This window comes from Mytilus edulis, chromosome 5 (genome assembly GCF_963676685.1).
Source record: "Mytilus edulis chromosome 5, xbMytEdul2.2, whole genome shotgun sequence".
In the NCBI taxonomy this organism is placed as follows: domain Eukaryota; kingdom Metazoa; phylum Mollusca; class Bivalvia; order Mytilida; family Mytilidae; genus Mytilus; species Mytilus edulis.
This window is the reverse complement of record NC_092348.1, coordinates 80,259,027-80,270,458: the sequence shown is the minus strand read 5'-3', so window position 1 is coordinate 80,270,458 and position 11,432 is coordinate 80,259,027. Positions and strand designations below refer to the sequence as shown.

General features: G+C 30.6%; 1 protein-coding gene across 1 annotated transcript; it reads left to right on the top strand.

Moving 5' to 3' along the window:
• The first annotated feature begins 1,019 nt into the window (after window positions 1–1,019).
• On the top strand, window positions 1,020–11,214 carry LOC139525504 (forkhead box protein F1-B-like). The gene is made up of 2 exons (XM_071320888.1): window positions 1,020–2,350; window positions 10,891–11,214. The coding sequence occupies exons 1-2, from the start codon at window positions 1,276–1,278 to the stop codon at window positions 11,016–11,018; spliced, it is 1,203 nt and encodes a 400-aa protein (XP_071176989.1). The 5' UTR covers window positions 1,020–1,275; the 3' UTR covers window positions 11,019–11,214.
• Window positions 11,215–11,432: the final 218 nt, after the last annotated feature.

Sequence of the window (11,432 nt, the reverse complement as noted above, 5' to 3'; positions counted from 1 at the left end):
GCCGAGGAAACTAGATAACCCCTGACCAATATATGATCATCTGATTGGTTGATTATGGAAACTTATATGAGATAGGTGTGACCAATTTGTCGAAAAATGATTTCCTATGATAATCACCGAGAAATGCGCGTGTTATATACCGTCTGCTGACTGAAGATGGACATGATAATTCTGACATGACATAGCACCATTACGGTCATATCAGGCTGCCATCTTGTCCACAATGGCTATTTGGTAATAATATATTCAATTTCTTGGGACAACATTGCTTGATTTTTTTTTAACATTCTGACACTAGATGATGAGGATATCATGATGATGGCGAGGAAAAACAAGAACTCATAAAATGAAAGCAGAATCTTTAAAATAGCCTTTAGAGAGATCATGTGCTGTTATTAGAAAATTAAATGAAATTTGCGACCCAACATGTGAAATATATATGTATATTATTTTATTTATTATTAGAATTTTTATGTATCTATTCAGTTCAGTATTTTTGTGATTATACTTTTTTCATATATTGTATCATTCAAACAAATATCAAACGTATGCATAGTGAAAAAAATGTATAAATTATCCTTACCTCCATGTTCTACATAATTTAACAGTGAATTAAATAGGCTGTAATTGCATTATTAATACTCAATTTGTTTATTTTTGTTTAAATAAAATGTTTTGGTATTCATTTCATGTATTTATACTTCGCTTCTCGTTTTTCACAGCAAAATCACGTTAGAATCAAATAGTTTATTTTGTCAGAAGAAACTTCTTAGTTGGTTTTGTTAACGCCGAAACTATCAAAATATTTGGAACAAATTTAAATAAAAAAGTATAAACTTTATTTTTCATTGATATAAATGTGTATTAAAACTGTTTACTACAGAAATTAAACTGATTATCTATATATCTAAATAGTACCCTCCCAGCATCACGTCTGCTGACCAATCATATCGCGTGCAGAGTGCTTCATCGGCATCGCTTACGATGTTAATTTCTGTGCCAAATTATGCATAAAACTGAGATCAATGTCAGTATTATCTTAATCTTAGAAAACCATGTCTAACAAGTCATCATCTTATTGATAAGAATGCTTGATTTCGGAAAAGATTGATTTTCACATTTTCCAGTTTTACTTTTGATTGATTCTTCAAACTGTTTAAAATTTCTCGGATTTTATTGATACTGAAATCGACTTTTGAAGTGAACAGATTAGCCGGTGTTTATATAACTACTGTTTATAACTGTTTACAAATTGTGCAAGAATAATAATAAACAATGGCAGTATCGTGTGCTAACGAGATCACAGAACTTAGGCAAATGCAACTTCTGCCGCCAACTGACAATAAATTTGTTCCGAAGATCGAACCAGAGGGGTCAGACGATGAAAATGACTCGGAAGTTAGCTCGGAAGAGATTTCCACAACAAATTGTTCGCTTAGTCCAGATTCTCAATCTGTGGATCAAAAAGGAACTAAGAAATCAGGAGTTGGAGTTCGCCGACAAGAAAAACCACCATATTCTTACATTGCTTTGATAGTAATGGCAATTCAAGCTTCACCAAATAAAAGATGTACATTGAGTGAAATATACCAGTTTTTACAGCAACGGTTCCCATTCTTCAGAGGAGCATACCAAGGATGGAAAAATTCAGTTCGACATAATCTTTCTCTGAACGAATGCTTCATAAAGTTACCAAAAGGTCTGGGCCGTCCAGGAAAGGGACATTATTGGACGGTTGATCCAGGAGCAGAATTCATGTTTGAGGAGGGATCCTTCAGAAGACGACCGAGGGGTTTCAGACGAAAATGTCAAGCCTTAAAACCTTTCGGAATGCTAGGGATGAATGGAGCACCGAATATGATGGGACCACATTATGATCTTTTTCACCAGACTAGTAATATGAATGCAATGAATATGCCATGCACTGGAGGTGTTCCACAGTCTTACGACACCAACAACCATATAATGCCGTCTGCTAATTCTACTTTACCTCACTGTAACTATACACCTATGGGACAACAAAGTCCGAACGTCAACGTAAATTGTAGTTTTAATATGACAGTAAATGGTCGTTATGGCTCTTCCGGCTGTGGTATGCCTGGTTTAGAAAATGACTATATGACAAATTCTAATAATTTGACACCTTCAATGTATGAAAGAGACCATAATACAATGCAAAACATTTCTAATTCATGGAACGCACAAAGAGCTTATTTAAAGCAACAACAGATGAGTCCATCCGGAAGCACTGGTTCCCTCCACAGTATGTCGCCTTCTAGTTCCGGTGACCATTCTCCATACGGACCAAATCCACCAAGTTCTTCAGAAGCCATGGATTTAGCATTAGCCGGTAAATATTTTTAGCTAATTTTTTTATACTTTTTACAATACAAAGTTGGAACCAAATAAGCATGAATGATAGGACAAAAACATTTGTATATAAGCATTTGTTGCCTTGAAATGTATGAAATGTTCGGGCGAATATTTTTGTAAATTCTGATATCGCAGACATTATTATATCAAAATTTTGACTAAAACCGACCAAGACTACAGAAAAAAATGTATTAAAATCTCTGACGGCGGAAATTTTGAACTGGACTTCCGTATTTATAAAAAAAAATCATAGTTTGAAAATTGCTTTGTAATATCCGACATAACTATTGAATACGGTTTGACGATTTGTTCTTTATTTTTTCTAATTTATTTACATACAAAAATTAAATCTTATACAAATAGTTTGAGAGTTTTCTTAAATATTAACATCCTAAAAGAAACTAAAATAATTTCTTTCGCCAATATATTTTAACAAAGCAGTCAAAACATGTGGTAAAATCGGGAAATACATTAATTACAAATATCTACTTGGTATATGACACTATCTTTTTTACTCATGTCTGAAAAAGCCAAATAGTTTTTGATAAGATACATTGACAAATTTCAAACTTACAGAAAAATTCTGTTCCAAAAGATAAGGTTTGAAAAATGGTTCTTTCGTTATATTCCCAAGGAATCTGAAAGAGCGTTAGAGTTTTGCGGTTTGTTCTGCTTTTTTCGAAATTGTAAATTCGTCCCTTTAAGTAAAATGATCATACCTATAAATAAGAAAAGAAGCAATATTTCTTAAAAACTCTTATAATATTTGGTGGAAACTCCATTCATCTTCTCGGTGAAATATAACATCTGTAATTTTATTTATTCAGAAAACAATCATTTGATCAGAATTTGTCAAAATTAGTTAGAATATTGGTAGGGAATTCTAATAAATCTCTTCACTGCGGGATGACGACATGGCACGAGATTTACCCTTTTAGCGTCAGTGTCGTATCATCATTGTCACAGTAGGCGGCTCTACAGATTTTAACAGAAGATACGTTAATCCCGCAGTTAATAAATTAATGAAGGGTTATAATCATTATTATTTTTGCATAATCCATTTATCTTCTGTGTGATTAAAACCATAATGATGATTTTTAAACAAATAATGTTTATGCACTTAATATATGTAAGTTTTGAAATGTGGGTCCTCTAAACGTTATAAGAAAATGTTTCTGTTCAAAATCATTATTGTATTTGACATTAAAAAAAAATTTAAGATGTGGTATAATCGAAATTGAGACAACTATCCACAGAGGAAAGGGCCCAGTTTCAAGAAGATGTCTTAGATGACAAAAAGGTAGCAACTATAATAGGTTTTTAAATAAAACCGTTACTGTTTTTCTTCAATACCGATTTCAGGAGTTTTTTCATATACTGCATTCTCTTTTATATACAAACTGAAGTTGTTTTTTTTTATGTTATTCTCCTTTGAAGAGTTTTATATAAATTAATTTGGTCGAATTTCAAAAGGCCATTATAAAACTATTTCTTTAAAAATTGCAAAAACTATTGCAAATCTATGTAAAAAAAAATGCCACATTATGGTCTTTTATTAGAAAAACCAAGGATTTCTCTCACTATACACATCCTTGGTCAAACCAATTATTTAAATCGTTCATTTTATCGCAATCAAACTTGTATCAAAAATATGTTTAATTTGAAGAAAAATAAATAAATATTATGTCAAGTTAATATTTATACATCCTTGGCTTTTGAGTATTTGACTTTTAGTGTTCCAGAAAAAAAAGCGCCTAGGATGCATGAAATTGATAAAGCGTTATTTTCATTTTTTAAATATCAGAAAATTGAGATATATCTTTTAAATTATAACATTCAACTCTTTTACATCTTTGGCTTTTGAATATTTGGCTTTTAGCGTTCCTAGTGAAGGTAAATTCAGAAAAGGCGCATCGAACGCATGAAATTTATAAAGCATTGTTTTCTATTTTTAAATGTTAAAAAATCATGTTTTACAAACTGTTCTTTAACCTTATAATTTCATACGAGTCAAAGTTTTCTTTCATATAAATGAAAATTGCTGGTTCTATATACTCACTTAGCTGATAACATTCTTATAAAAACAATAAGTTTTATTGGAATTTAATGAAGTTTACTATAGAAACAAAACACTCGCTCTCTGAAAGTCTTTAATCTTTTCCCAGCAGAGTGAAAGCTAATCGTATCCATCACTACTTTGTTGTAAAATTATTATCCTCTAATTTATCTCTGCCATGTTCTATTATCACCTCAAATAGATTTTTGGAGGTTGTTTGTTTATACAGGGAATTGGTCGGAGTCTTTGTACCTCCGATACCGTTGTGAAGTAACCACGGACAGTACTTCCCTTGGCGTATTGGTATCTAGTTAGACCGCGGTCATATTTCGTGATATTATGGAAAGTAAATAAATAAATAAAATTCTGGAAATATTTATCCTTTGATGGTCACAATGTTCTGGTATTTTAAAACATCTGTTGTTCGTGTGTATTGTAGAATATTTCTCAAACTAACAATAGTGTTGATATTTTAAGAAGAGGTTTTATTATTTCGTAAAATATCAACCATTCGAGATGAGGTATTTTACTTGAAGCCGGTTTGTGATAAAAACAAAAATGTCAAATTATTCCCCGAATAGCATAAAAAATTGTATGCATTTAGAACTCCTAAATCTGCATCTGAATATAAAAATATATATGTAGCATTGGAGTTATGTTATGGGAAATCAAACGGTAAAAATCGGCGAGGAACTTGTATTTTTTTTTTTTACTAAATATTGCCGTTTCTCTAAAATCCATAAACATACCATTTGTTCTAAATGATATTTCGTTGCTGTAAAAAGAATCGTTTTAACGATATGAAAATATAAGAGGGTCGCCGGATTCCTTTTGCTCCTTTTCACATGTAAATTTATGTGTTATTTATGGAAAAGAAAAACACGAAAAAATTTCCGATATTTCAATTGGACACTTGTTACACAATGCATATTGACTCGTTCGTTTCTTCTGGGAAGGAAGCCTCTGGTGGCCCCCAATATTTTCAAATCATTAAAACGAAAAAGTTTACAGCAATAACGAATCGTCTGTGGACTTATTTTCGAGAAATAAATACATAATTTAAATAGAAAACTAACATTTATGTTTCTTTTTACGTTAATTTTATACACAGTAAAAGTATTTAGTTCTATAATTAATTCGATTTTGAAATTATAATTGCTACATAATTTTTCTATGTTCAGTTGCAGTTTAACGAGTATATATGAATGCATGGAAACTTAGAAAAAAAGAAATATCGCCCTAGTATGTTTATTTTCTTTAAATAATTCGTTATTGATAAGCATCCTTCAGAAAAACATATTTATTTGGTGACTTAAAGAAACGTTGTTAAATAATTATGCGTATGCTAAGAGTAAACCCTTCCCCGCCCCAAACCTCCAGTATCGAATTCCAAATTATTTATGTGTCAAAATCCAATAATAAGAAATTAGCTACATATATAGCTTTCGCCATATTAACCAATGAAAGATGAAAAAACATTATAAGGTCACTAAATACCCGAAATGTATATTTTAGAAAGCGATACTTGATTTGTAGTCAGATATTAAAGCATATTCTAAATTCCATTCTACGTTTCTATGAATTGTTGGATGACCGATCATATTTTGAAACTAAATTGTTTATTCATTCAAATCTGGAAACAGGTTAATTCAAAAAGTCTTTAGGGAATGGCGGTATTTTTTTTATAGCTTCCCCAATTTTTTTGGCAATCGAATCCGAAGAACTATGAATCAATATGTAGTTGGCCGAATAAATAAACAAATACATTCATAAACGAATATAATAAATTAATGAATAAATAAATAAATGGATTAATTAATTTAAAACAAATAAACAAACAAAAATTAAATAAATAAATGGATTAACTAATTAAAAAAACAAATAAACAAATAAACAAATAAATAAATATTCAAATAAAAAATAAATAAGTAACAAAATAAGAAACTGAATAAAAAAATAAAAAATAAAATAAAATAATAAATAAAAATAAGCATACAACTGTTTTTTTTCTTCTTATTGAAATGTAATATTTGAAAATTTTTCCGGCATTTGCAACATATTGAAACGGTTGAAATATCTGTATTTGTCTATGCGATAAGACTAATGGGGATCTAATTTTATGCCATTAGTACGCGATAAAGTTTCTACTTCACGCTGACCATGATGTAAACTGACAGAGTTAATGAATCTGACATGGATTACAGCTGGTCAGTGGTATAGCCCATCATCTATATATCATCTCATCACATTAGTAAATCATTACTTGGTCAATTTTGGACATTCTCCAAGGAACAAATGTATTAATCGGCGGTTAATGAGTGGGCAGTATTATTCATCCATTCTTAAAGAAGATCCCCACCAGTCCTGGAATAAATTCATAAAAAGTTTTTGAAAAGAATGCATTTCATTTTTTTTTTTTTTTGGAAAGGCTAAATAGTTATATTACAAGGACTATAAAATTCACCCTTTGCCTAATATTTAACTAAATATCTATATGAATTTTTTAATTTATGATAAACTAAATAAGAACCAGCAATTGGTTTATCGGTTAATATATATATATATCATAAAGGAAGATGTGGTATGATTGCAACTAGAGACAACTCTCCCCCAAGAGACCAAATGCAACAGACATTAGCAGCGATAGTTCACAATACGTCCTTCTACAATGAGCAAATCATATACCGCATTATCAGCTTTAAAAGACCACGAAATCTAACTGAAGTCTATGGGAGTAGTATAAATGTCAACAGTACTTCTTCTAACGATAATCTGTTTACCAAACATTTTAAGCGAATATTTTTTTCGATATGCTTACAATTAAATTGTATTTTATTTGACATATTAATTGAATATCAAATGTAAATAATAAATAAATTTGCAATTACATCAAACGGAACAAAAACCATTGAAAAATACAACAAAAGATATAAAATATGGGAAAGAATAATGCGTATATTCTATATATTGTTAACTCATACGTTGCTCATAGATCTTTTGCGATAGTTTACATTTTGTATTTCCAAAATATTTCACAGAGAGTGCAAACATTTTAACAATAGGACAGACCATGTTTATTATTTTTCATGGATTTACACTCTGAATATTTATTCATTTGTTTATTTTTTATTTTTTAATGTTGCACACAGCTTTAAAAAGACATAGAAAAATAATTAAATAGATTGTATAAGAAAAATAAATTTAGAAAATCAAAAAAAAATAATCCATATTACACTTGTTTAAAAAACATCAACTAATATAAACAATAAGAGGATTTAGTATGGTTGCCAATGACAACTTTCCACCAGACACCAAATGACTAGGAAGTTAATAACTATAGATCAGCGTACAGCATTCAACAATGAGCAAAACCTTTACCGCAAAGCAAGCTATAAAAGGCCCCTAATTGACTTATCCTGCTCGAAATCCTACTTCCACATCCCCGTGGTGAGCAGGGGACAACAGTTGTATACATGTTATGATTGACAATTCATAAAATGTATACAACTGGCTAACGGAAGAGGTCTTTAATGAAAATAAAAAAAAAAGAGTTGTCTCATTGACGTATTTTACCTGTATTTTACCTGTAATTTACCTGTAAAAAATCGGCGCAAATGAAAAAAAAAATCGGCGCAAATGAAAGAAAAAATCGGCGCAAATGAAGTGCAAATCGGCGCAAATGCAAAACGCCGCCCTAAAGGAAAATTTAAAGCAGTTCAAACAAACAAAAAACTGATGGTCTGATTTATTTTCAAAAAAATAAACGAAATACATAAATGATATATACAGAACTTTTTCAGTTTCAGTTTTAAATTAAAAAAAATGGAATCGTTAGACTGATTTTCAGTTGTTTTACTTAAGTCTAAAAAAAATCAATTTTTTGTTCATTTTTTCTTCTCGTCTTTTTATAGCAAAGATAAATATCAAAAGTTTTAACACAACATGATACAATATCACAACCATAAAACCTTTATAATCCAGATTAATGGTAAATCTTTCTTTTGTTTTAATAGGAATATATATCTGATAAGTAAAGTGGATAAGAAAATTTCAAAGAATATATGTATTAAATATATTGTTTCATCTTTTCTTTTTACAATTAAAATATTTACAAAAAAAGTAATTTTTGTATCAAAACGTGGACCACCAAGATGGAATATTGTGGATGACTATAAAAATATAATACACAAAGTTAGCTTCTGTTTTCATTGCTTTTCTTTCTTTTAAATCGGTTTTACTATCTTATAACTTTGACATTTAGAGCTGTAATGCACTTGCAGAGCGAGTAATATAAATTTAGAGTCTTTGACGGAGAAAATATATTAGACGCAAAACGCACCACGAAAACTGACGGGAGATCCGCCGCAGTATGTAGACCACCAAGAAAAGATCATCTTTTCGTTACTAATCTGACCTCTAGGGTGTTAAAACAACAACTAAATTATCATATGACATCAGTCAGGGTAGTTAATTTCAATTTGGCATCGCTATGATTTACTGCAACAATTTGCTTTATATTGGTCTTTCTTGAACCTAATCGAAATGACAAATAGAAAAAAAAAGTCAAGAAATGAGGGAGATGTATATCGTAAACAAAAACCAGAATCTTTGTTCTATCTTTATATTCACATGCAAACTATATTTAAATTAATTGTACATAATACGTTTGACATCTCTTCTTCACAGTTTATATCTTATCATTCATGATAGTAATTATTTTGCACTTAATAACTTTGTTGCGTTTGTTGCTATAAGATTTCAAGGAGCTATAAACCTTTTTTATACACAGTAGATGATTTTTTAGTGTATTACACTTAATGAAAACAATGTATGATATATAATTGACATAGGGAGTGCTCGATTTGTCCCTCCTGGAAGTATTGGAAAGTACTTATACACTCAGTAACCATGTGTCACGTGTATACCATATGCCTTTAACTAAGATAAAAACGGTACAATTTATTCGTCACGTAATGTATCGTGTCTTTTGATAATTTACATGAAAAATGTTTTGTGCCATGGACAAGCAACTGGAACGACAGAAAACTTGATTATATTCATGAGTCCATTGTTCTCTGCAAAAAATAGATGATATGGAAGCAAATCGAGTCGGTGTCATATGAGTTATATATATGATTTAGTATGCTAGGCAAGATAAACTTTTTGCACTTACCTCTCTTTTCGTTTTCTTTAACAGATGTAATTTGTCATTTAATATTTTTGATTCACTGGCAACACTTTTTAAATATACCTTAGCTTATATTGTGTTAAATAATTCGGCAAACATGATGCTACTGTCTTTCCAATTAAATTGTGATCATCGGCGTTTAGTGCCAAGCATTTTATTCGTATCGATATTTCTGCTGTTTCTGTCCCCCACCCCACCCCCTTTGACTTGGAATGAACCCCATCCCGTTTTTAGCAGGCTATACGACTTTCGATATATTCTAGAGTCGACAAAATTATTTAAAGGTATTATTTGGGATCATGATAATCGAATGCAACAGAGGTGCATTTAAAGCCCCCGTTTATCACTTGGCTGAGGAGGGGTGTCGGCTACGAACAGCTTAGGTTACGGCCATCTCACGATGAAAGACACTGAAATGCATCATAGGGTTTTCCTCCATTTGTCTGTTACAAACAAATTACATAAAATTGCATCGTGTTAATTGGCTATGCATGCCATAGTTTCAATATTTTTTTTACAATGCAGAATTTTCGATGTGGTAAAAATTTGTGTTATTTCAACGGGAAAAAAATAAATCGTAAATTCTTTAGTATGCAATGATGCCCGAATGTAAATATTTCGAATTCTTCAATAGAAATGTTTCGAGTTTTGAACATAATGGGGTTTTGATATCTTTTATGTACAAGACATGTGTATTTTGTTGTTTTTATACAAAGTTATCAAAGGTACCATGCAGGATTATAATTTAGTACGCCAGACGCGCGTTTCGTCTTCATAAGACTCACCAGTGACGCTCATATCAAAATATTTATAAAACCAAACGAGTACAAAGTTGAAGAGCATTGAGGATCCAAAATTCCAATATTAAGGGATATTCTAAAGTTGTGAAAAAGAGATTGAAATTAATATTTCATATTTTATCAAATCTTCGGGGTATCACAGCTTCATCGGAGTGTCAGGCTTTCCGTAAAGATATATATGTGACGTTTTTTTATTATAAACAATGTAAGCTTTTTAGCCCAATGAAAGGAGGTGCTGCAGTTGATGCCTCAGCAGTTTCAAATCCCATAGAGTAAAGGATACCAAAATTAATATCTTGGAGAGTGGTATATTGTATTCTTAACAAATGATAAACATTTACCTTAAAGAAGTGGAAGATTCGGTCGAATTGGGTTTAAATATTTATATATATAATATATATATATATGTATAACTGACAAGAAAACCACTACAGTAAAGTATCCATAGTCTAAACTCTTTCTTTTATTATCAGGTATGAGACTACAGAACCCAGTTTATAACCAGACCACTACATGTGACCGGAAGCCATATGTCTACTATGGCTCAAACGGAATGTCATCAACACTTCACCCTGCATATTATGAAAAGTGCTCAATGTAACAACCAGATGCTATGTATAGTGACAACTGGCAGCAAATTTAGAAACCGAAAAAGAACAGTAAAAGAGAATTTTCCTGATTTTTCAAAGTTGTGTACAGAATTATTATGTTGTAAGATACTGTTGTACTTTGCTATTGTCGACACACATTGTAATTGTTAGACTACAGATATATAAATTATAAAATATATATGTTTACTCAGTTTTGTTACAATAATTGATGTAAGTATATATAAGATACATTCATAACCCGATTTGGTTTATTTAATATAAACCAATGTGTTGTCGTTACTGCAAAATGATAGATTTCAATAATTTAGGCCTTGAATTTAGAAAAAACATGATAAATGCTGAATATCCCATTATATTTATCGACTCTGTGATGTAGTTCAAAGATATATTAACTGGAAGAGGAA

What these genes read in the sequence shown, in the direction of transcription:
- LOC139525504 (XM_071320888.1), top strand. Translation starts at nt 1,276, where the DNA reads ATGGCAGTATCGTGTGCTAACGAGATCACAGAACTTAGGCAAATGCAA. An exon ending in CATGGATTTAGCATTAGCCG is followed by an intron (nt 2,351 to 10,890) that starts GTAAATATTTTT and finishes TTTTATTATCAG; the next exon opens with GTATGAGACTACAGAACCCA.